The sequence below is a fragment of the Pipistrellus hanaki genome, assembly GCF_964339955.1.
Source record: "Pipistrellus hanaki genome assembly, chromosome: 4".
Classification (NCBI taxonomy): domain Eukaryota; kingdom Metazoa; phylum Chordata; class Mammalia; order Chiroptera; family Vespertilionidae; genus Pipistrellus; species Pipistrellus hanaki.
Window position 1 is genome coordinate 77,094,612 of NC_140506.1, and position 26,618 is coordinate 77,121,229.

The 26,618-nt window shown below is 46.6% G+C and overlaps 1 protein-coding gene across 13 annotated transcripts in view; it reads right to left on the reverse strand.

Annotated features, from left to right (window-relative positions):
• Nucleotides 1–1,683: 1,683 nt before the first annotated feature.
• The window catches only part of CALN1 (calneuron 1), a 428,626-nt gene continuing 403,691 nt past the window's right edge, over nt 1,684–26,618 (reverse strand). For all 13 annotated transcript variants that reach the window (XM_084880732.1, XM_084880734.1, XM_084880736.1 and 10 more), the window contains 2 exons: nt 21,638–21,794; nt 1,684–9,331 (listed from right to left, as the gene is read on the reverse strand). In XM_084880732.1, the coding sequence (XP_084736858.1) occupies nt 9,204–9,331; nt 21,638–21,794 (285 nt within the window). In that variant the 3' untranslated portion in view covers nt 1,684–9,203. The remainder of the gene's footprint in view (nt 9,332–21,637; nt 21,795–26,618) is intronic.

Here is a 26,618-nt window from a genome sequence, read left to right on the forward strand (position 1 = left end):
GAATCAAAACAGCAATCTTTTGGTGCACGTGTTGATGCTCAACCAACTGAACCACATCAGCCAGGGCTAGGGCCAGGATGTCATCTTAGCACAGCCCTGAAGCTCCTCTTCAAGGAAGCACCTGCATCTTCCCTCCTTCCTCGTCCTAGGAAATTCAGAAGTGAGAGCAAGTTCCTTGCGGAGCATTGTTGTAGGGCTGATTGCTGAAGACCTCCCAAGCCAGAAAAGCCTTCTGACCACACACTGGCTTACACATGGGGGCGATGCTGCAGGAACTGGGGCTCTGACTAGAGTGGGCTGGAGCACAGTTGCATTCTCTTGGCCCATTGCCCAGTGATGGAAGCCCAGCTATACTGTGGTGAGATTAAACCAGGCCTGGAAATATGTCAGCCAAGGCACCAATCCTTTGCCATTCAAGGCGAAGCTGCATGCTACAGGTAGACCCATCCAGAATTGGCAAAAGGAACAGACACAGCTTCCTAATTGTGTACATGGCTGGGCCACAGACAACCAGTTATCTGAAAGAAAAGCCTTTGAAATCCACTTAGCAGCAACATTATGGAAAAATCCCACTGGTATTCAAAGATCTATTCACATGTTAAGGGCAAGCTTTGTTTTACCTTGGCCATTATCCAGTTTGGGCCAAGATTGGGCTATGAGACTTCAGGCTTCTAAATTGCTGTTGCTGTGGTCAGGGGTCAGAGCCTTGAGTTCTGTGGTCAGTCCCAAGGGGCTTTTTGTCCTGCAAGGCACCCCGTGCTCTGGTAAGAGTGTCTCCATTCATTCCCAGGAGAATGAATATTCATGACTAAATGTTTACTTATAATTTAAAAAAGCATCAACAAACTTAAAAGCCAGATCAGAGAGTATAAAACACAAGTTATGATCTCACTGGAATTTGCCAGGGGCTCCCCTTTAACAGAGAGAAAGACATAGCACTTTATGCCCAGAATTTGGAATTCTATTTTTAGAATTTTTAAGCAATAACAAATGCCTAATGATTTTACTTCATAAATTTCTCCTAAGAAGGAGTATGAATTGCAACACTTAGAACTGGGGATGCTGGGAGAACCTGGGAGATACTGCTTTCATGGAAACCTGGATTTCTGGCTTAGGTACAAGACATTTTGAAAAATGTATGATAACATCACTGAAATGTAAAGGAAATGAGAGATGTCCTCAGGATGCTTGGAGATTTCTGGTCCAAATTCGGGCAAGATCTCTGCTTGTGCCCTTAATCAAATCACTTAATTTTTTGGTCCCCCTTGTGTCTATATTGACATAAGGGAATGAATATATTTTTCTCTGCCCAAGAAGCTCAAATAACATTGCAAATTCCAAAAGTTTAATGAAAAACATGCAATTCCTGCATGCTAATATCGGGAAAAATTTGGAAAATGGAATACCGAAAGGATGACACCATTAGCTTGTGTGCCTCCGTGGCCAGATGTTTCATATTTCTTATATGCTCCACAGTCAGCTTATTTCTCCTTATGTCAATCATTTCCCTCCAAAATCCCACCCACCGCAGGACCAGATATGGACTGCTTCCTTGCTGCCTTCTTGGAAGGAGGTGCTGCTGAACTGCCATCCCAAGAGATCTGGTTGCTCTATTAGGGCAACAGGAATGAAATTCATGATCCATTTGCAAATTACACCACATATAATGAACTGAATCTCTCGTCAAAAGAAAAAAAAAACTTTTATTTTTTTCTATTGCATAAATAATGGTAAATTAGACTCTTTTTTATACAGATTATATATTTACAGACAGGTTTGGTTAGAGAAAACATCTGGTAAATATGGCAGTCAGTTTTCCTTTTATACACTGAGATAACATATTAATAATATATGCTTCATTGGATCAGTAAGTTGCATGCCGAGTTAATTTATATTAATATTTACATTTTATATAAAGATTTTCTTTTGACTAGTCTGCGGACTCTCTCATCGCTTAATAGCAGAAATCATCAACCGATACTACATGAAAAAAAAAAAAAAAAAAGCGAGAATGAGGTAAATGGGAAGATTGTCACCCAGGATTTCAGACTTCGTGGCCCATTCTGGACACGAGAGCAGCCAAGCTCCTCTTGTCCTGGTTATAACCGTCCTCAGCTGCACTCCGATTTGCACCCAGCCATTTGCCACTGTGCTTTGAGAAAAGATTCACATCTCAAGTCTGACAGCCCCTAGGATCACAGAGGTCCCGCACCTCCAATAGATGACCAGTTGCCAACCCTACTCCCTAACCAGATTTTCGGGTCCGATTCCCCTCTGAGGGCATTGTCTTCGGTTAGTCGTTGGCGACATAGCCTCTTCCTGGATTCAGAATCGGGGAAGAAAATCAAATCCCATTAAGCAGCCATTCAAGGACCTCCGAAACCTCATTTCTGGGTCAGCAAGAAAGAATATTCTTTGATCTTCCTTGGAGAGAGGCTGAGAGACATGGGCTTGTGTACATTTCCCTTTCCTGGCCAATCTAGGTCTTTCCAGGGAAGAATAGAAATAAAAAAAGAAAAGAAAAAAAGGACTGAAACCTAGGAGTTATGTTGTCATGGGCAGAAGGGCTGGAGACTTGGGGGGTTCCTGCAAACACTCTCTGCCCTCTCCCCCTCATCATGCTTGGCCCACACCTCCAGCAGGCCTCTGGATTCCGTCACCAACCAGCTAAAGGGCAAGCGCAGGCAGCTGGTCTCCCTAGACTGTCCGTCTAATTCCTGACCGTCACCAGAGGTCACACAGCTCCCTTCTGCAGGGTCACAAGTAACTGCAAACCACAGTCACATACACTAGAACTGCCATTCCAGTGGCCAGACAGAAAGGAAAGATAGAGATGGTCGGAAGTTGTGCTCTTTATTCTGTAGCTCCTTTGGGCTTTCTCAGCTGGAGAAACAAGCACCTTTTCCTGGAATCTGGCTTTGTTTCCCCCTGCTTCCGCACGTGTTCTGACTCCTGCAACCTGTGGTAAGGTGATCAAAGCCCCTTCTTTCTCACACTGGCTAAGCCAGGACACGTTCCCTTGAATCAGCCAGACCCTAGAAAGTAAATGAAACCTCCTGTCCGCAACACATTTGATATGAGCCAATTTGCATTGTTTCGTCTATAGGCAATGGACACCACACGAGATGCTTTATTACAAACGGCCTCTTGGCACTTGTGTTAAAAAAAGGAACGCGGTCACTAATGTGATTCATAGGGGATTATAAGGCCCTGTCAAGTATGGGCATTCGTTTTGACTTGTTTCAGACAAACGAGTCACAAGGGGAGGGCTCTTCCGGGTCATCTGGTTTACCTTTCCTCTCCCTTTAGAGATGAGAAACCTGAGGCCAAGAAGGGAAGTCACTCAGAATTACCCAGCTGGTGGGTGGCAGGGGCACCTGGGGTCCTGCCTCCTGTGCCCTTCCCAGCTGAAAGAGCTGCCAGCACGCCTGGTTCTATGCTCTGCTCTCCTGGCTTCAGTTCAACAGGTCCGAGGCCAGGCAGAGAGCCTGGGAGAGGTGTTGGGGGCCTGGCCACTATCAGCTCCCCACAAGGAGAGAGGAGCAGCCAGCCTGCTCTTGAGATTCCCAGTGCATATCCTTGGGAACAGGCTGATGGCAGCAGCGCCACGGCACTCAGTGCCCTGTGTTCCCAAAGCCGACCTGACAGACAGGCAACATGTTCAGAGACCAGCCTCTGCAGCCCTTTAAACACTGTCTTTTTCTCTCTCAGGTCCAGGCATGTGCCAACATCACCCTTGGATTTTGCATTCCCTGGGGTATTTCTTCCTAATTATTCTGCTCTTCCTCTCCACTGGAAAGTTCCGGCCTCTGCATCCTTTCACTTGGACAATAACTTCTAACAGTGTCAGAAGCATCCACCCATCATGCTCAAGGAAAAGAGATGGATGAGGGCTCCGCCAGCATCCCAAGGGGGCTGCGCAAGCTACCCAAGGTAGGGGCAAGGGGCAGGAGGCTGGATACGCCTTTTCCAGTTTTAGAGAACTGTTTTGTGGGACTGGCAACACCTGATTCTCTGTGGCTCTATTTCAAGCCAACTGAGTCAAACTAATGTCACCTTGAAGACTTTCGGAGCATTGTTACAATGTCCTTTGAGACCATATCAAAAAGGGCCCCAAATCAATAAGAAGTAGAAACCATAGCTGCAATAGCGATGAGCATAGGATACCAAGAGAAATGCTTGGATGGTTTGTGTACTTGACCTTATTCCTCCAAATCAAGTGTCTCTGGCAAGGCCACTTAACTGAGGACAGTCCCCTGAGTGACTAAGTCAAAGGAAGGATAGAGTGAGGCTGAACAGTTCTGACATTTAAATTGTCATGGAGACAGGGTCCATAAAAGCAGCCCAAACCCTCCTCTCTTTCCATCACTGTAAATAATTCAGATTGAAAACCCTAGCTGCTGTTTCTTTTCTATTTCTGATGGATCTCCCCCCCCCACCCCCTATTGGGGGCATTTAGCCATGAGGTGGTGAGGGAGAATGGCTATGCAAGGCCCCTAGGTTACGGACTTTTAGCCCTGAGAGGTTGCTGAAGAGGCCACGTGACAACTCTTGACCTGTGGTCATTTCAGACAGATATTCTGCAGGGAAGGTAATGTAACTGGTGTGTGCCGCAGTCTAGAAGCTTAAGCTCAGCCCATCTGCATTATCATGGCGTTATAGCAAAAGGGGCACCTCCTTTTTACAGTGGGGTTTGGGACCTTCTCTGTGTGTCAGTGGAGCAGGGTGAGTGACGTGATTCCTATGGGCCTTTGGAGAAATGCAGGAAGATGAGCCAGTATGATGCAAGGCCTCCATCTGGGAGGAGCAGCGTTCAGCAGCCTCCATGGGGCCGGAGAGCCAGGGCCTCGCAGATCAGGGTGCCACAGCATCTGGCCACCGCGGCTGGGCCAGCCCAGCTACGGGGTGGAGCGGTGCTGAAGTCACACCTGTGCTCTTCTTGGCATGCCCATGGTCCCAGGAGGCTCTAGCTACTGGTGAAGAGCAATTGTCTTTGATTTATGATCTGATTCTGGATTTAGACGTAGAGAAGGCATTTGCAATAAAATAAATTTCTCCTAGTGCTTAGATAGATCACTTTAGGATTCCGTGGATGGGAGGTCGGGAGAGGCATTGTTGTCAAACTGTGCTTGCCATCTTTCATTAGGTTCTCCTGGCTAGCTATAGAGAGCAGACTGGCAGTTTCCAATCGGTGTGCCGAGGCCCCTGGTGCGCAGCATACATTTTTCAAGCATGCCCTCACTGCCTGCCTGTCAGGGGCACTGACCTCTTTTCCTTTAGGTTGTCAAAAAAGTGACAACAGCCAACTTAATAGCCATCCAGTGTGCATGAATCAAAATTACACCTTTTTTTTTTTTTCAGATCAGTAAAAAATATATTTTTTGGTGTGCCGCAGAATTTATGTAATTAGCTTATGCGAGCCATGAGATGAAAAAGATTGGGAATTGCTGGAGCAGACCATTTGTCCTGTGAAACCTGAGACAGGAGCAGGTATCAAGAACGAAGACTTGCAGGACATATCATCTCTGCAAATGGAATACCCAGCGTCTCCTGAAACCACTGGCCTTGCCCAAGACCACATGTCAACTTCGATTCACGTCAGCTCACATTTCTGGCTCGTGGGAGAGTTTCTTAACCGGCAAACAGATGCTTTGGACGACTGGGTCTTAAAATAGTTCTGCCTTCCAGATGACACTTCTGACTTTCCCCCCAGACTGAGAGGTCCTTGCTCTGGGCCCTGGGAGGTGGGGGAGGGGGAGAGTAGGGAGGATGGTACCTGGCTCCCGGGTAGCTCCTGTTCTCCTGAGCAAATGGGAGGGCAGGTTCAAGCACAAAAGAAAAAAGGGCAGAGGAACCAGGAGATGTTTTAAGGGTAATTTCCCCGCAGCAGGATGTGGATGCAGGGAGTCAGGTTGCAATCAGGCAGAACCCGAGTGTTCTTTAAGAGAATGTTCCCTATTTTTGTGTGCCTTGGCGAACTCTGGGTGGAATGCAAGGGTTGCCATGGCAACCCCCCCCCCCCTTTTTTTTTACAGATTGGTCACATGGGACCCACACACACATTCTGGAAGTCACTGCTAATAGTTCCCATGCTGGGTCCTGTTTGGGGGCCCTGCTTCTGGAGTGAGAGGTGACAGCTTCTCGGGGAGGGGGGGGGTTGGGGGGGGCCCAAGAGCGTCAGGGTCTGTATTTCTTGTCTCTCAGGCAGAGTGCCTCCTTGATCATCCCTGTGTGGCCTGAGGAGAGGGGGGGCACCCATTCTTGCAACAAGAATGAGCCAAACTCAATTTGCCAGTCACTCAGAATAGACCGCTATGTCTAGTGGCTAAGAGCACAGCGGGAGAGTTGATGTCCTCCCTCTCATTTCCTGCAGAGGTCACCTCCCACTGGGGCCACAGGCATGGGGGACCAGGATCGTCTAGTCTTCATCCCTGTTGTGAGGACACCGACAGGTATGGAGCCCTGGAGCGCACTGGTGTGGACAGGACTGGGGGTGGGCTGGGGGCAGTCAACACCCTGAGCTGCCTGACAAAGACCATCCAGACAAAGCAGCCGCGGTGCAAGTCACTAGGACGAGCTCTCAGCTCTCAAAGCCTCAGGAAGGCCACCATTCTGGCTTGTCCCCACACTGCAGCCTGTGGGACACATCTGAGGTTATCATGGAGGAGGTTCACTTCTAGCCCATCGAAGAGTTTTGTGGATTCCTTCATGTCCTCTCTCCCTAGCAACCCCCACAAAGAATGCTCTCTCCCGGATTTTCTCCGGGGCAGGATGGCTGTCTTCCCGGTCACTGGGAGGGGAGAGAAGTTCTCTTTGTGGGGAGGACTTTGTAGAGAACAGGCTGTTGGTGCCTTTTGGGAACTCTTTTAATCTCCACCCTGCGTGGTGGCTAACCTGCCTTCCAGCAAAGACTAACCCTCCCATCACCGGGGTCCCCGTTCTCCAGCGAGAGGCAGAGGAACCTACAGACAGCAGCCTCTGAAGTATGCTTTCATAGCTCTCAAGTCCAGCCTCACCTAGAGCATTGCAATCCCCTCTTGTGGGGCACAGTCCTTTAAGAATCGACCCTGGGGTCTCTATCTAGTCTACTTAGGATCCTGCACACCCCCTGACCCCCAGTATAATGTAGTCTAGTGGTTCAGGGGTCCTTCCCACCTGAGTGCAATCCAGATAGGGAGGGCCAACTGCTTTGGGCAGGAGCTGATGATGAAGCTGTCCTATTGGTATGCTATGTTTGGACCTGTTCTTGTTCAGGATTCTGATGGGGAGGGGGGGTATGGTGAGTCAGGCAAGGGAGAGAGGAGAGGCAGGTGTGCTGTGGCAGGGCAGGGTGGGCAGGCAGGCTGGTGCTTTCCTGGCCTGGATGTGTGGGACGCCAGGCATGCTCACAGAGAGACTCTCATGCCCCTGGACTCTCGAAAGCTTCCACCTGCTCCCTCCTCTGTACTATGGCTCAAACCCTAGTTTTTCTTGTGCTCATCATGAATATTCCCGGTCTCCCACGGGGGGGGGGGGGGAGTTCTACAGCTGCCCCCAGGCTGCTGCCTGAAGCACGTGCAGAGGTGAATTGGATGAAGACCCTACACGGAGACTGTGGATGCTCCACGTCCGAGAAGGCAGTAAGGAGAAGGCGGAGAGGGAGGGGGGCTCGAGGAGAGGTTCAGGAACACACACCCCACCCAAAAGCCTACCTAGCTGAAGCGAGAAAGGAAAGGTTCTGGAACCTCAAAGCTTTCGGCTGCAAGAGGAGCAAGACAATCCCATCATAGACATAAAGACCTGAGCTTGGAAAAGTACAAAGGGAAATGTTCCATTGAAAGGGTATTGGCTAACCAGACTATGCAAGCTTGAATTAACAGTGGTGGCTGATACGACATGTAGGAAAAGTCAGGAAATTACAGACTTGAAATGGTGTTGGAACAGAATTCTGGATTCCGTTTCCTTCCCCAGCAGAAGAATTCTGTAGGCAGGAGTACATGACCTGTACTAAGCTTATTAACATCTTTTTGTTTGTTTATTTCTCTCACGAAAATGAGTCAGTTGCAGGATCCAAATGCCTGAAGATGGTATGGAAAATACAGTAGTTTGATCTTTCCACTCTGGATTGTACTCCTCTTCTTATCTGGGGAAGACTAACTTACAAGCCAAGTGTAAGGTGAGGAAAAGGTAAGATGCATGAGGACCTTAGCTCACAGAGGTCTTCCGGCAGGGAGTCGTGTGCGGGCTCCATTGATGCGGATGACCAGGGCGAGGGCTGCCACCCCTCCTCACCGCCAGTCTGTCCCCGTCCCCCAAACTCAGACCTCTCCCACCCAAAAGGCAGGGCTGCGGGTCGGAGGGTAAGCTTATATGAGGAGTAAGTGACTGGGGAAGAAGGATGCCACACATAAAGAAGCCAGATAGTCTATCTACGTGTCTATGTGATTATAGAGATGCCCACGAGTATGCTTCTTTTTTTTTTTCTTTTTCTTTAATGGCAGCACAAGCGGCAAAGCTGGGAGGAAGGCTCTCTGCAGATTCCAAAGTGCTGGTGCGTGATGGGCTCTAGGAACGGAAAGCCAAGTGCAGATGGAAACCGAGAACTCCCCAGCTCTGCCACTAGAGTCCTGTCGAAAGGCGGTAAGAACGGAAGCATGGGAGCAGCTGCAGGTCCTGCACCCCTCCGACAGCTTTCCCCTCATGCCTTGCCGGGGGTGGGGGTGGGGCTCCACTAGGTGGAGGAGAAAGCCAGGGACAGGTGGAGAGCCCCCTCTTCTGCGGCAACTCTGAAGTCACCCCTTGGGTTGCCCTCAGGGGTCTCCAGTTGCCCCCCTGGGGTTGAAAGGGTGGGGCAGGGAGGTGACTGTGTGTTCATGCCTCTCCCTTGCTCTCTTACCACTGGCCCGCATGGAATTCCGAGATGAAAATGAAGTTCCTGTTCGGAGTTTCTGCAGGTGGGTGAAGCGATCCTTCGGAAAACTCCTGGCTATTTATTGCATTAGGAAACAAAACCATTAAAGCATTGAAGACAGCCCTTGTGTGTCCCTGCCAAGGAGATGAAGTGGACTTGCAACGGAGGAGGTTGCACTGCAACCTCGGGGTTCTTCACCGAACTGTGCCGCGTCTGCATCGTCCAGATATGCTTTTTGTGGAGGAGGAGTCGGCCCGCAGGGCGTGCGCATGCGCAGTGAGCGGGGGCCGCAGCGGCCGGTGGCGGGAGGCGGCTACTCCATGCCGCTCCGCAGGATCTGGTTGGCGGCGATCAGCATGACGCTGATGATGAAGGCCATGGCGAAGGCGCAGATGAGGCTCTTCCGGACGCAGGTCTGCCTGTTCTGTTTCTGGGAGTGCACTGGGGGAGGAGAGGGGGAGAGAGGAGAGACAGGACACAGTGAGATGAGACAGGCTGCGCCTCTTCCTCAACAAGCCCGAGTCCAGGCCACAGGATGCAGGCTGGTCAAGTCCATTTCTGGGACCACTCTGAACATCTGAACGTGTTCTGGCAAATGGTATAAAACGGTGAGGCTTCTATACCAAAGACCGTGACAAATGTGATGTTCAGGGAGTCAGGTCTAGATTTCCAGATGTAATAGAGTCCCCGTGACTTTCTGAGGGAGGAAACATGGAACCTTTCAGAGTGAGTTTCACAAAGGGGCATCAGCCGGGACCTGCTGTGACCGTTTCTGCGGAATGCCTGGCTGCCACATCTGAGGCGGCTGATCACAAACAGCCCTATGGGGCCGGAGGCAGCTTACCTTTCCCAGGATTGTTCTTGGGTGGCTGCTGGTCTAAATGACTCTAGAATCACTTGTGGGCACATAGAAAATAATGCTGGAAGTTGCTTAGAGAGGGGTCCCTGGGCAAGCAGTGTCTGCATCACACAGGGCTGCAGATTTTTTAGCCCGGCTGGTGTCTGGTGTGGCTCAGTGGTTGAGTGTTGACCTATGAACCAGGAGGTCACAGTTCAATTCCCAGTCAGGGCACATGCCCAGGTTGTGGGCCCAATGCCCAGTAGGGGGTGTGCAGGAGGCAGCGGATCAATGATTCTCTCTCATCATTGATATGCCTATCTTTCTCCCCCTCTCCTCTCTGAAGTCAATACAAATATAGAAAAAATATAGATATATAGATATTTTTTTAAATGCAGCTTTTCAGGTGGGGTGTCACCCCAGATCTACTGAGTTGGTGACTGAGGATTAACTGGGTGATCCTGGTGCATGCTGATGTCTGAGAAGTGGGGACCAATGCATCTAGACAAGACTGGTATGAAGATCCTGCGGCCCCAGGGGTCTGACCTTGGGCCCTGGGATTGTGGACTCTTCATCCTTTTGTCAGGCCAGCTCTTGCACCACTTTTCTAAGGCCCACCATCAGTGGCTCTCAACCACAAGGCATTAATTAGTGGGTTATTAATATGGACCACGAATTTGGAAATAACAAGAAAGAATTTTGGTAACGTGTGCTGAGAAAGAACAAGTCTCTTTTCCAGGCATCACTTCCCAGGCCAGATTTCTTTTTTCCTCCTTTTTGTCTACACCTCCTCCCCTCCTGTCCTGCAGTGATCTTGCACACAGTGTACTGCTTAGTTTATGGAAGAAACCTGTGCCCTGGAGGCTCCCTACACCAGAGCTTCAGCACCAGGTGAGTTTGATATAAATGCGGATGCTCAGGCCCCACTGAATCAAAAATCTCTGACGGTAAAGGCCAGGAATGTGTTTTAATAAACTTGACAGGTGATTAGGGGGTCACTGGGCTCAACCCCCAAAGTTTTGATTCTGTATGTGTGGGTATAGCCAAAGAATCAGAGTTTGAGTTGCTGGGGACAGGAGGTAGCTGTGTGTGTGTGTTAGGGACACTGGGGTGGGGGGATGAGGGGAAATGATTCTTCATATTCAGATGTTAAGAAACCCAGGGCTGGCACAGAACCTGAAAGTACCTCTCATTTGAAAAAGGGGCCATTCTGCTAGACTCGCCTTTAAAAATGTTCCATTTCAAGTACCTCTCTCTTTGACATCGGTGGCTCCTCGGATCCCTGGAAATAACGGGGAAGCAGTAGGAGTCCGGTGATGTGTCCAAAGGCAAACAGCTCTCACTGAGAGAAGGGGCCTCTGGAAGTTCCATCCATCGGGGAGTTTCTACAGTACCCACACTTCACAGAGACCAGTGCCCAGGCACAACCTCCCTCACCAGTGAAGGTTGGTTATTGCTGCCATCATCTCTTGTTATTTCTAATTCCTGTTATCTTGTTATCTTTAATTCTTCTGGACCCACTAGGCTTCTACCTCCCTTTGGTAATTGAAAGTCTTTTTGATTCAGTTCTTTACTTGCTGGTCATGTCTAGGTTTTGGAATCTATAGGTTCTTAGCAGAAGGAAGACAATCCTCTTGTGCAGGACTGTGCCTCCCCTCCCCCAGGATGGGCAAACGTGAAGATGCCAGCCCCTCAGGAAGGGAAAGGGAGGTGGCGCTTGAGAAGGAAGGACTGAAGCCGAAATAAAATGCGATGTGGAAGTAGCGTATCTAACACTTTCTGAGGACTGGCTAATTTATTCTGAGCAGCTCCTCAGCATAAAATGTGTCTGCAGGCAGCCGGCTGCCTTGCCGTCCTGAGGCTGGCGGGGGCTCAGGGAAAGGACGGTTGTGTGACTGGGCGGCAAAGAACGTTTCTGCCGAAGCCCTCACAAAACAAGGTTACAGGGTGATCTCCCAGGACAGAGGCTGCACTTTGACCTAAAACCCTTAAGTAGTAGGAGGAGAGAGATGGAAGGAGGCAAGGCCAAGAGTTTGTATGAGTCCAAGCAAATCTGAACCCAGACCAGAATCCTGCAAGCTGAATGGAGCTTCCAGCTCATTCCCCAGGACCTCTGAAACAGATCGCTTGTCCATAATTCAGACTCTGCCCCGATGAGGGTCCTTGTATGCCCAATTCTGCCATCACCCTAAGTTTTACAGCAGAGTGAAAAAATGAGGGCTTCAGAACCAGACCAAAAGTGATTATCTTACATCCTAGCTGTGTGACTTCGGGCAAGCTAATTTCCCTGGGCCTCAATTTCCTCACCTGTAAAAAGCAGGTAATGAAAACCTGCTTTGGTGTAAAGACTAAGGATATAGGAAGGTACTGCAATAGTTTGTGCCCAAAGGATGTGAATTCCCTTTTGCAATAAAAAACTCCCCTTTATGTATTGAGCACCCCCTCCCATGTGAGCTAGCTATGCGCTCCTTTATTGCAGTGTGGCAGTCCTTCGTGAGCTGGGCATGGGGGTCCCTGTTTTACAGGTGAAGGGCCTGAAGTGCCAAGAAGTGGAGTCCAAGGTCATTTGGCAAAGGTGGAGGTAGGATCTGAGCCCAAGTATAATTTAAGATCCAGGTTCAAAATTCCGGCACACACACTCTATTCTGAGTCTTTTGCTTGGCAGGGCAGAGTTCAGCAATAGAAAGATCCAAAGAAAATGCACTTTCGACACTTGGTGTGATTGGCAGGGAATAGACCGGCACTAATTAATGTGTTTGTTGGTAATTTGAGGCCTGTCTTTGGCTGTCACACATTTGCCTCACACTGTATCTGTGAGTATTTGTTTATTATCACAATCTTTGCTTAGTTTCCCCAACAAGACTGTGGGTCAGCCTGGGGTGCATGGGGAGTTGAAGTCTGGTTTCCTTGGCTAACTGCCACTTAGGAGCAGTCCTGGGCTTCCTGCACCCGCTTCTCTGCCTGTGAAGGAGCTAATGATCACCATCCTTCTGAGCTCAAGAATTCTTTTTAAAGATCAATGAGCTAATAAAGAAAGTGAAAGCTGTGTCAAACCCTGAATCACAAGAGAAATGCAAGGTTTCCTTCTCGGATCCCTGGAGGGCAGGAGGGAAGGCCTGCTTTCCCCCTCTGCCCTGCAGCACAGCACTGAGGATCCAACCTCTGCATCCGCTCCTTTCCTCATTCATTCATCCGCACTGCGGCTAGACGCACCTTCCCAAAGCAGTGCTTCTTCGCATGCACGCATCCGCACCCCTGCAGCCTTCCTGCAGAGGCCCCGTGCTGGGAAAAGCATGTTCCCTTTCATCCAGCTCCTAAGCTCAGTCGGCAGGACCCCAGATCACCTCCTGTCCCTTTCCCACCTCTGCCCTTAGACCACCACATCCGCCTCAGCTCCTAGCAATCTCTGTCTCAGCCAAGCAGGTCTCTGGCTGTTCTTTACAGGAGACTCTGCTCCCAAAGGGCCTGGTCTTTTAATCTTTTAAATGGACTAGCTGTTCATTTGTTTATTTTAAATGGAGATAGAAGTCACATACCATAAAACTTGCCCTTCTAGAGTGTACCATTCAGTGGCATTTACTACAATCACAAGGTTTTGAAACCATCGCCACTACCTAATTCCAAAACATTTAGTATGATGGCTAAAGGATGAAACCCTATCCAGCCCTGGCTGGTGTTCTCAGTGGTTAGAGCAATCAACCACCATACTAAAGGACTGAGGGTTCAATTCCTGGTCAAGAGTACGTACCTGGGTTGCAGGTTCAATTTCAGGGGCAAGTTGGGAGGCAACCAATCGATGTCTCACCTCTCTCTCCCTCTCCCTCCCTTCCACTCTAAAAAATCAATGGAAAAAATATCCTCAGATCAGGATTAACAAACAAAAGAAACCCCATCCACATTAGAAGTCACTTCCTCCTTCCCCCTTCTCCCCAGCAACTGGCCATCACTAACCTGCCTCCCTCTCTGGACTTGCTCATTCTTGGCCTTGTATGTACATGAAACCATACGATAGCTAGCCTTCTGTGCCTGGCTTCTTTTCACTTAGCATAACCTTTCCAGGTTCATCATGTGTAGCATGTATCAGTATTCCATTCCTTTTTACGACTGAATAATATTCCACTGAATGGATATACATTTGTTTATCCATTAACCAGTTGATGGACATTTGGGTTGTTTCTATTTTGTTGTTGTTGTTGTTTACTATTATGAAAAATGCTACTATGAATATTCGTGTAAAAGTTTTTATGTGAATATATTTCCAGGGTCCTACTCTGGGTGCCATTAATTGCTGGGTCCCATGGTAACTCTGTGTTTAACTTCCTGAGGAAGCTGTTCCTTTTGGACCTTAGGAACACAGAAGTGGCCATGCTGCTGGTGCTCTTTCCTGTGTCTTCCTTCCCAGAAGGTCTGAGCTCCCTCCGAGCGTAGCACTTGATAGGGAAGTAGCCCGGATAGTAAGTGTGAGTTGGGGAAAGCTGACACAGGAGGACATAGAAGTGACGTTTCCTGATTATCTGAAAGCTTGCTAGCCCCAACACAGACAGACTCCTGGCTGCCAGGCCTGGTGTCTGAGCTCCAGCACAGAATGCTCCTTCCCCTTGTCCCAGGGCTCTTGGGTTTTCTCCTGGGAATAGGAGTCCACACAGACTTTGGCCCTGACCAGCTAGGTGACCCTGCATATAACGGGTTCTTAATCCCTCTGGCTTCAATATATGCTTGGAAACCGGGCTGTGTGCCTTCAGAAGCACTGGCTCCCAAGTGAAGCAAGTCGGAATCATTATACTTTTGATGAATGGCCCCAACCTAGACTACATAAGTGACATTTCTGGCAGGGAGTTTGGGCCTCAGGAAGGTTAAAACATTACAAAACCCAGTGCAGGTGATTCTCGCAATAAGCCAGAGCTACCGGGTCTGGGAGCTGTTCTTGCTTTGTGATCCTTCCAGGTCTCACACTTTCGGAGTCTAGGAAATTGCATATTTCCATGCCTGAGGTGGGACTAATTAAGAGCTTTTGAAAGAGATTTTTCTATATATCCGTGATATCAGAAAAGACTGAAGGTGGAGGTGGGGATGCAGCCTTAAAGGGAACAGGAGTGAGGCTGGGTGTTTTGTGATGCTCTTGTTCAGAGGAAGAGGGGCAAACTCTGTCAGGGGGTGGGAGCTGGTCCCTTCGCCACAAAATCGTATTGGGTTTCTGGCTTTGAGGTTCCTGCTATGGACCTGTGGTACAGTGGCAGGCATTATTGTGCCTTCCCCTTCCTGTAACAAAATCCATCCTTTTATTTGAGGATCTATACCTCTCCACCTAGTGGGACTCAATCTAGGGAACCACTTCTTCCAATGTAACAAACTGGACTGGCCAGGTAGTCTCCCTAGCCTTTGGCTTGGTCCAGCAGTAGGCATGGCGGACCTACTTGGAATAGAGGTGAACCTTGAAAGAGACAATCCCATCACCTCAGGGAGAGAGAGCCTTCACAAGAATGAAGCCCACAGAGAAGAAATAAGGACAGAGAGAAGGAGATTAAGAGAGAAAGAGAGAAAGGGAGAGAGAGAGCAGGTGGGAGTGAGGAGAGAGTGCTGCATCAGCATTTTGGGTCCAGGTCAGCCAAAGTACATCTCTTTGACTTCTATTATTTGAGCCAGTGCTTTTTAGTTTAAGGGGGTCTGGGTTGAGTTTCTGTAACTTAAAACCCAAAGAGTGTTGACCAATACTCTTGGTGACTCCAGTGTTAGCAGGGACTTGCCTTTAGGAATGAATGTGTGAAGAGGATGACTCAAACCCTGTAAATCTGTCCCCTGCCCCATTCTTCAAAGATGTGGATACACAGCGTCTCCAGGTGAAAAACTAACAATCAGAAGAGAACTAGAGCTAGGGACTGGCTAGTTTTTTGTTTGTTTGCCTGTTTTGAGTGCTTACTAATGTGTTAAGGGTTGTGCTAAATATTCTCATGTTACCTCATTTAATCATCATAACAACTACAGGTCATTATATGATTCCCATTTTGCAGATGAAGAAAATTAGGCTTCTAACATTTACTTAAAAACCTGACTCAATGACCGAATATGTGGTGAGGCAGGATTTTAAGTCAACCCTGTCCAGAGTGCAGAGCTCAAACGCTTAACCATCATGCAAATTTATCAAGAAAATCTCCCTAGGTCTCTATCTGGAGTCTCAGAATCTCACTATCCCTCATTCATGGCTACAGAAAACTTTCCTACAGGAAGGGTACCCAAGTAGAAGAAAAATTCCTTTTGGTCTAAAGCCCCCAATTTATTTGAAAACTGTCTACTGTCTCACCACCTACCATGAACCTCAGGCACATCTTAACCTCCTCCATTTACCCAAGGAGAGCAGGTTTTATTTCAGGACACTCACAGCAGCAGGAGAGCTGGGAGCAGATGGTATAGATGACACACCATGCCCTTTCCACTCAGATGGGCATGAAATGCCCAATATGCACGACCAGGTGATGACCCAGGTCTCCCCACCCAGGTGTGCATTTGACATCCGGACAGGAACGTTGTGACTTCAGCAGGATGGCTGAGCTGGAGACCTTGACTTTGGCCGTGAATTTTTTCTAACCTCCCACTGAGCCTAGAAAATTTTGAATCTAGATATGACTGCTGTTGCCCAATCTTTGCATTGGACAGATAAGGAAAATAAGGCTTCAAGAGTCACTGTCACACAGCTAGTCTACCCAGGACAGGGAAACAGAACCCACAAGTCTGCACAGGGATCCTCTGGGACTACCTGGCCTGTGTCACCTCCTTTACCATCATTCCTCTTGTCCCTCCTACTGAGGCACTGAATGGTACAGAGCAGCTCTTCTTTCACAGAAACTCACTCCCAGGTTGATGCGCTTGACTTCCTCCCCTGCGCATGTCCTCAGAACGTCTACAAAAATCTGACAGCTGGTGTTCCATTTAGGGACAACACGGGCTATGTGTCTCAAAAGGGCTCACACACAGATCTTGCTGCATCTCTACTCCCTTTCCAAATATAATATGATTTCATGGGCGAGGGAATGGAAAACGAGAAAGGACGCTGAAGCTGTGCTCTGTAAGGAGACTTTGTAATGCATACGCCCAAGGAAATGGCCCCAACAATGAAGAGGCCAGGGCAGGACTTTAGCAGGTAGACCTGGGTTCAAATCCTGACTTTCTATTTGACTTTGGACAATTTATTCCACTCGCTGAGCTTAAGTTTCCTCACCTGAACCACAGCAGCTACAGAACTTATCGCTCAGACTGTGCTGACAGGTCAATGGAAAGGATTAACAAATGACCAGCCCTTGGCTGGCATGCTGACCAGTTTTCTTCCACCCCGTTCTTCCTGGACTGCATCAATAGGGATGAAGCAGTAAACACTGGAAGCAATTACTACCTAACTGAGTATATAGTTTAATTTGTCATAAGAATGCTTAATAAGGATCAGGGATAGGCAAATAGATAACTCAATTATAAGCCCGCTCAGTTGCACATATGACTCGAACCAAATAATTAAATATGAACCTGTCTCTCAGTGTCACAGAGCTTATGTTCTCCAAAAACAAAATGTCTGGTGACCATAAGCAGTTGAACTAAAACAAAACATCTCAAAACTCCTCTTATGTAGCATGGGCACTGAATGGGCATCCAAGAATATGTGGGTAGTCACATATTCTTGTATTTAACCCATGTTGGTGGATATGAACCCATTTATTTTTAAAAATAATTATAACACAAATGTTTCCAACTAACACCTAATGACATCAAGCATAAGTTATCTTAAGAGAGCTCAAAAAAGATCTAAGGAATTGGGGTTGCCTGAAATTCCTACTTTTAGCCAAAATATCCTATTGGCTAAAATCAAGCCAAAATGAGAACTAAGAGGACAAAAAAAAAAAAAAAAACCACACCCAATTCTCCAATCAATGACTCCACACCTCAGGGGCTCCTAGCTTATTTTTCTCTTTTTCATTGTTCCATTCATGTGGGAGGAATAATCAACATCTCCTGACTTCATGGACAGAATGTGAACACCTTAGTAAAAGTATAATCACTGACATAAAATGATACTGATGGCATTTGGAAATCCCCTATGAATCTCTGACTCCGTGACACACAGGTTGCCTAAGGACACATTTTCAAACCTTTTCCACACTCCAGAATCTCAGTCATGACTCAAGCTTTGCTTTCTGCACAGCCATGGAATGGGGGCTTTATTTAAAACTCCACTCAGCCACAAAACATCTGTTTCATGCACCATCTCTTTGCTCACAGACAAATGTGCCCTTTCACCTTTTTAAGGCAAAGCCCTCCTGCACCTTCAGGTTTTTGTTCTCCATTGATTCCTTCCTCTGACATTAAATAGGGCAGGATTTCCAATGCCTGTGGATCCCCAGCTCTATAGGTGAGCATGTACTTGCTCAGCAAAGCTCCAATAAGAGCAGGAGGAAAGGTCTTCTGGGTGGGGAGCAGCAAGACAGGAGGCCTGATTGGGGCTCTGGAATCTGGATTGGGGGGCGGGGATCTCCTGCCTGCTTCCTTCCCTCTCATTGGACAATGTGGGTTATGAAGATTAGATCTAAGGAGAAATGCATGCCATCACTTGAAAAAAGAAACCACCTTGTGCCTTCAGATTTCGATGCTGGATTTACTTAAGAGTTGGCATGTTGGAAGCTGATAGGTGGGTGAGGGATCGGAAATGTTGGTGAGGGTATGGCTGAAGTGGCTGAACAGGGCATGCTGCCTAGGCTAGAGCAAGAAAGGACAGCAAGAGTTGATAGCATGGGGAAGAGTAGGGTCAAAGGGCTGGGAGGACGGTGAGGAGGTTTAGAAGGCATGAGCCATGCCACTGTGCCCTCAGATCGCTGCAGGGAGCAGGGAGAGGTTAAAAATGCCAACATGTCCCTGTTGTGGAAAGCAGTAGTGCAAGAAAGAGGGGAAGGAGGAGGTCAAGTTCAACCACAGGGTCTTTAATGAACTTGTTCAATCCTGGGGCATCAGGGGGTGAACTCAGACCCTGTGCATCATCTCTTCCTACACAGCTTTGCCCACAGTACAATCATATCTGAGACTGAAATAATCTAAACTAACCACAAACCAATGAGCTTGCTTTTGGGGCCAAATAGTGATGACTATGTATAAATGTATATATGTATATATGTATAATTGTATATATGTATATGTATATATGTATATGTAAGGGGGGGAAAAACCCAACTCTCTGAAATGAAAATATACAAAAGGGATTATATAATCAAGGTCACAGAGATCACTCCAAAAGCACTGTACTAATTACAAAATAATGTTTCTTGTATTAAACAAGATCATGAATTTTAGAGCATCTAGTACAGTGACTGGCCCTTATCATTTACCAACCCCAAATGATAGCTGCTGCCAATGTTATTTGTATGAATCATTAAAGCAGACCCAGTAAGACTTCTATTTGGAAATCTTTTTTGTCAGTCATTTATTTCACTAATATATGAGCTTTTGAGTAATAAAAAGACATGGCATAAAGTTCAGATTACTTCCCAGTGCAGTCTGACCTTTCTCAAATTACTAAGACTTATGACATTTCTCTGAAAAACACACACACACACACACACACACACACACACACAAAAAAAAAACACACAAAACAAACAAACAAAAAAAAAAACAAAAAAAAAAACAGCGATCCACAAACAGACGCTCCTGTGGAAAACGAGATGCCCCAAAATACTCTTTCCTCCTCTGTCATGAACAGTTGCTGACATGGGAGGCTGGAGCCCCAAATGCTTCCACTATTTGAGCACATAGTCTGTCAGACAGGAAAGAGACGGAATGGGAGTCCAGGCCTGCTGTTTTTCCCAGCTGTAGTCCAATCCCTGCCCTTGAACCTCTATTACCTTTCCAATCCCCTTGCCTGTCTGACTGGAAATGAATTGGCTGTGACCATGTTGCCCTGTATGGTCTGTGTGGCTCCAACTCCAAATACGGTCATAGATGCTACGGCCCAGGTCACAAAGGAGGAGACAAGGGCAGCTTTGGGACCGTAGCTGGGTTCTGTTAGCTGACAACAGCACTTCTGAACATGTTGAATTTGAATGTCTTTACAAGGAGGCATTGCTCTCAAGTTCACCCCCGTCCCTACCATGCCCCATTTCCCTGGTTTGAGTTCATTTAGTTTGTCACCTTGGAGTACAAGCCATCTCCTGTTTCCTCTTGTCATGACCTTTCATATGGACCCAGAAGTGCAGTCCAGGCAGGGGGCAGAGAGGGCAGGTCTGAATGAATCGCTGTGGCCACTTGGACCAGCTCAGCCCCAAGCATAAGGTGACCAGACGTCCCGCTTTTGGCGGGACAGTCCAGATTTTTAACAATTTGTCCGGCATCCCACAGTGTTTTAAAAATTCCAAAAATCAGGCTGGGATCGGTTTGGCTCAGTGGATAGAGCGTCGCCCTGTGAACTGAAAGGTCCCGGGTTCGATTTCAGTCGAGGGCATGTACCTTGGTTGCGGGCAGATCCCCAGTAGGGGGTGTGCAAGAGGCAGGTGATCGATGATTCTCATCGATGTTTCTAACTCTATCCCTCTGTCTTCCTCTCTGTGAAAAATCAATAAAATATATATTCTTTAAAAAAATTCCAAAAATCAGGACTTTTTTAAAACGCCACAGGATGTGGGACAAATTGTTAAAAAGCGGGATGTCTGGTCAGCTTACCCAAGCAGCTTCTCTGTCATGGCCCAGCCAGCTCTGATGTGTCAGCTCCAAGACAAGGTAATCAAATGCCATTCCCATGTCTATGTGACCTTCTTCTATATATTGTCTTACATATTTTGATAATTATATAGCTTACCATCTGTAGATTAACTTCTGATTATGTTCAGGGAAAAAAGAAATAGGAAAAAACAGTTTGATCTCTGTAAGAAACCTCAGTGTTGAATAAGTTAAGCCTGCTTTGCTGCTTTAATGGAATTTTTAAAATTCTACACATCAGAGCTGTTAAAGCCGTTCTGATCTTCAACATTGGGAAGAGAGATCAGATCATTAAGCTTCCCTGGAACTCTCTTCTGATTGCGGGGGTAAGGTAGGATGGTTTTGTTTTCCTCCATGAGCCCAAGAAAAATGGCCTCTCAGGGGGCTCTTTCTTGGCCCAGGGGAACCTACTTCTATAACTACTTCACTAAGTTCACAGGATCCTTTCATGAACAGGGCTCTTTTTGGCCATTGCCTTTGGAGAGCACAGCATAGAGGTATCCCATTTCTAAAGATCCTGAGAAGTAGGCGTAATTATCTTTTTAAAAATACATTTTATCAATTTTTTTTATAGAGAGGAAGGGAGGATAGAGAGTTAGAAACATTGATGAGAGAGAAACATCAATCAGCTGTCTCCTATATACCTCCCATTGGGGATATGACCGCAACCAAGGTACATGCTCTTGACCGGAATCGAACCTGGGACCTTCAGTCTATAGGCCAACGCTCTATCCACTAGCTCTAGCCAAACTGGTTAGGGCCATATTAACTTGATGTGCATAGATGAGGAAACACACTCAGGGAAGGCACACTCCTTGCCCAAGTCACGCAATTAGCCACAGAAGTTGATCTAGATTTACTGACAGCCTAAACAGGCCCTTTCCTAAGTCAAGGCAAACACCACAAAGCCACATATCTGGTCACAGACCACAGAGAGTCACTGGAGGAAGGATAGGGCCAATGGAGGTTTTGCAAAAATGCAGAGTTTGGGGAAAATATAGAAAAAAAAAATAAAGAAACCAATTGCATTTTACCAAAAGGATCTTTTAACCTCAGTCCTGGATTCCTGGCTTTGGCACAAGGCCATTCCAGGTCAGGAGACAGTCAACACGTTTTTCATACAGAAGATGTGAAGTCGTTGGCCTGTCCCCGACCAGGGAGAAAGCAGAAACAGGGGTACCTACCTCCTTCAAACTCTGTCTGGCAGTTCCCCGAGGTATCATTCAGGCTCTCCTCCTCGTTGATGATGATGTTCTCAATGTCCTTCATTGTCAAGTGGTCCCGGAAGGCGTGATAGAGGATGTGCTTCAACTCTTCCAGAGTTATCCTTTGCATGTCGAACTGTGAAGATAAAGAGGAATAAGAGAGGTGAGAACTCTGCTTGGGGCATGACCCTCAAGCCCTTTTATGGAAACTTGTCCCAGCTTTTTGGAACATCAGATGAGCAGTTCTCCATCACGTTCAGCTCCAAGCATACTTGTGAACTTACTGGGAAGACCGTGTGTGCTCAGCATATCCCCCTCCACTAAGACTCTTGGAGGAAAAAAAATGCCACCTGCTAGTTCGGTTTCCTACTCATCCAGCCATCTGCTGTCACCCCTTGTATACTTGGGAGTTGTGTCATACTTCAGACAATGCATTTGTCTGAAGTATGTCTAAAAATTTTATTATCTCCCCAGGAGCCAGCAACTCCCAGCTTGCTGTAAGTATGGATCTCGTTCTAACAAGAGAAAATGCAAGTTCATAGCCTGTTTATGAGGAAGAGCAGCTGAAGGGAGGTGCGGCATTCCTGGTTCTGCTCTGCCCCTCCTGGTGACAGCATTATGCTTTCCCGCTACATCTCCATCAGGCTCAGTTCCGTCACTTTCTTAGCCAGTGAGATGTGAGTAGAAGTCACACATGCCACCGCCCATTGGGAGCTTTAAGAGCCCTTGTGTGATTCTATCATTTGTTCTTTTCCTTCTGCCATGAGAACAGCATGCCCTAGGTAGGGGCTGCTCCTTCTGTCTGGGTCCTAGGATGAGGATACAGTGGGAAATTCCTGCAGATATCCCCAAAAAGGAAAAATAATGTAAGATTTTTTTTTTCTTTGCCTAGTTGGTGTGGCTCAGTGGTTGAGCATTGACCAGGAGGTCATGGTTCAATTCCCAATCTGGACACATGCTGGGTTGTGTCTTGATCCCCAGTGCAGAGCATGCAGGAGGCAACAGATTGATGCTTCTCTCTCATCATAGATGTTTCTTTATCTCCCTCTCTGAAATCAATAAAAATATTTTTTAAATTAAAAAAAAGAAATGCACTTTTTGTTATTAGTCATAGAGACTCTGGACTACTTCACTACCATAGCATAACGTGCTTTAAGTAAACAATGCTGAAATTATTATGTAGAAATGATAGACTACCATTACAAAAATTCTCAAATATGATGTATGGCTTCCAGGGCGAGGCAGAGGGAAATGAGAAAACTGTTATTGGAGACTAGAAAGAAAATCACCTTTCTTATGCAGTAGCAAAACACTTGGTAAAATCATTGCCTGTGGTAACTTGTAGGACAGATCCCTATTGAACGGTTTTGTGGCTTTGGGGAAAAAGTGTGGGAAACAGCGCTCCAGTTGCAAATAGCTGCATCTGACAGGGTGCTACAAGAAGGAGATGAGCTCAGAAAAGAATTGATTGGCTTGCAATCAATTCTAGACACAACTCAGAAATTCCTGGACTTGCAGGAAAAATAGTTATTTCTCACCTCCAACTAGGAAGAGAGAAAGTGGAGAAATGATTTAAATAGCAATATAGGCCTATTAAAACAAATCCAAGTGTCCCTGTCAAAACCTCTGAATGCGTTAGGTGACTCTCCAGGAAGCTGGCTCTTAAGTTGAGAGAGAAGTGTGTCTCAAAGATAAGTTTGGGCGTGGCTACAAGTATACACCAATTGGAACCAAATAGATGACTACATTTTGGAGAGAACTGTACTGGCCAAGAGCCAATGGCCTAACATTAAAGGACTCCATAACCCTATTATCGTTGGGTTCCCAACCTTCTATGAGCATAACATTATGAGGAGAGGCTATATACTAGTAGACCCCAGGGAGGACACAACTTCCAACGCCCTCGTTAGATGAGCATGGGGAGTAGAAAGGCTGGACCCCTTACATGGTGAAGTTGGGCATTATGCTTGAAATCATGAGTAATTTCCAGGATGCAGAATGAGGGTTTAATTAAAGAATATTGTTCACCCCAAGGTCTGTCCAACAGGATTTCAGAATTGCTCTCAGTCTTAGACTGCTATATAGCTCCCATTTTATTTATTTATTTATTTGTTTGTTTGTTTGTTAGTTCACATTGTCTCTAAGAGAAGCCACACCCACATTTGCTGTATCTCCTGGGATTCTAGATCTCAAGTCTGATGTTATAATTGGATGGGACTTTCAGGGTGTCTCCCTTGCAGAGGGGATGAGCATATTTTGTGGCCGAAGGAAAGAAATACTTATAAGCAAGAGTGTGGGTCTGGAACAGGTTATATTATTTCCAATTATTACGTAGAAATGACAGAATTATATCTCCTTGCCCACTGACATTGGCTTTGGCCTGTTCAAGGAGAGTGAAAGTGATGAAAATCTCAGAAGCCATGTGCATTCTGCCATTTCTCTCTCTCTCTCTCTCTCTCTCTCTCTCTCTCTCTCTCTCTCTTTTTCTGCCACAAAAATATACATACCAAATATGGTCTGTTCCTTCCTCCTAGTATGAATACAGCATAGAGCTAACCCATGAAGGGCATGTAATTTGAGTGAGAAATAAACCCTTGTTTTTATCTTATTTATTTACTTATTTAAAATAATATTTTTATTAATGTCAGAGAGGAAGGGAGAGGGAGAGAGAGATAGAAACATCAGTGATGAGAGAAAATCATTAATCAGCTGCCTCCTACCTGCCCCCCACTGGAGATTAAACCTGCAACCCAAGCATGTGCCCTGACAGGAATTGAACCGTGACCTCCTGGTTCATAGGTTGATGCTCAACCACTGAGCTATACTGGCTGGGCAGTAAACCCTCCCTTGTTTTAGCCTCTAAGACTTTGGGATTTCTGCAGTATGACTTAGACAATAATGAATTCAGAAATCAATGTTTTAAGTTAGTTTAAATCCTGGTTTTAGACATTTTCATTCCCTGCTTTATTTGTAAAACAATTCCTACCTTGCTTTAAGTGTGCCCATTATAACACATTAACTTAGGTTACTGAAACTTGCTGGACATCTACATAACTCAAGTTCAAAGCTATTTCTATGACTAAGAGCAACTGAAGGGGAGTGTATAAAGCGGATTTGTTTCCCAGGTTATTGACTATAAAAGTAAATTTTGAGATACACTGAGAATTGAGCCTTTAACTTGACAGGGGAACAAGCATGGGGTTCTTAGCTTGGGTGCAGGGAAAAGGCTGGCAGAGTGCATGGTGAGGGTGGGGGACCTCAGAGAGGAGAACATTGGTACCCTCCTGCCACAGCCAAGGATGACAAATGACAAAATCAAAGAGACCCAAAACCTGGGTAACCATTCCTAGAAGACCAATTGAAGGGCTGGGGTGCCTGGGGAAACTAAGCAGCAGAGAGTTTGCTGAAATTCAGAAGGTAAGGGAAAAGAATTGGTCAGGGGCTGTGAGGACCCCAGGTCACTGACTTCTTCTGAGGACTGAGAGCTGTAGGAGAAGGTGTTAGTGGTGTGCTGAGAGCTGTGGATGGAGCGCTAATCCAGAAAGACCTATATGCCATGGTGAGGAGCTTGGTGGTTTTTTACTTGCTTTTATTTTTACTGTGGTAAATATGCACAACATAACATTTACCATTTATCCATACTTAAGTGCATAGTTCTGTGGCATTGAGTACATTCACAGGGCTATGCAACCAGCACCACTATCCATCTTCAGAACTTTTGGCATTTCCCTCAAGTGATACTTCTTCCCCATTCCTTCTCCCCCAATGCCAGGCAACCACCAGTCTACATTCTATAGAAAGTCAAGCACAAATATGACTGCTCTAGGTGCCTTATATAAGTAGAATCACTCAGCATTTGGCCCTTTGTGACTGGCTAACTTACTTAGCATAACATCCATGGTGCAGCATGTGTGGCATTCTGCAGAAGTTTCTTCTTTTTTAAGGCCAACCACTATTCCGCTGTATGTCTATGCTACATTGTTAATCTATCCATCCATCCATGGACCTTTGGGTTGTTTCCACCTTGTGGCTATTTTGCTGCTATGAACACAGGTGGGAAAATACCTGCTCATGCCCCTGCTTTTAGTTTTTTGGGGTTTTCCCAGAGTGGAATTGTTGAGTCATATGGTAACTCTATGTTTAGTTTTTGAGGAATAAAGCTTGGTTTTATCTTTTGAGTAAAATGAGGATTTTCATTGGGGAAATGACCTCATCAAGTCTGAGCTTGAACAAAGTTACCCTTTGCTGGTATCAGGGGCAGGACAACCAGGCTATAGAAATAACAGGTTTAGAAACCACAATGAGCTATGGGGACGGAGAAAACTCCCTGTAGGAGAGAAGTTGGCAAGACTTGATGAGTCGTTGTGGGTGGAAGATGAAGGAGAAGGAGCCAATTAGGATGACATCTGGGCTTTAGGTTGAGCTGAATGGCAACAGTGAAAAAACAGGCTGAGAGAGCAAGGTGTCAGGTTAAATTTTGGAGGTGTGCTTTGGAGGTCCCAGAGGGACAGCCGGATAGCATAGCCCAGGAGGCAGCAGGCTGTACAGACATAGGCTGATGATACAGCTTTGGAAGTCATCAGAAAGGGTGACAATAAAAGTCCTCAGAAAGGATGACAACATCGAGGAAGTGAGAAAAACCTCGAGAGGCATTGGAAGGACATCAAGATAAACAGAGGGCAGCCTCCATCCAGAACGGGCATATTGTGAGTGGTTTTATCATAGATACGTTGGTTTTTCCGTCCTGGCTCACAGCTCCCCAAACCTTTGGAATCTCCTAAGTGTTAAGGGCAATGGGAAGACCTTTTGTTATAGTTGGTCTCTTGTCTTCAGTTCCTAAAATCACTTCAGAGCCATAAATGGATGTCTTGTGATAGCCTCTTTCAATCTCAACTCAGTTGATGTGGATGAGGTGACTTTTGGAAAGCCCCTAGAGATGGGGATGCTGGTTGTCAGGAGA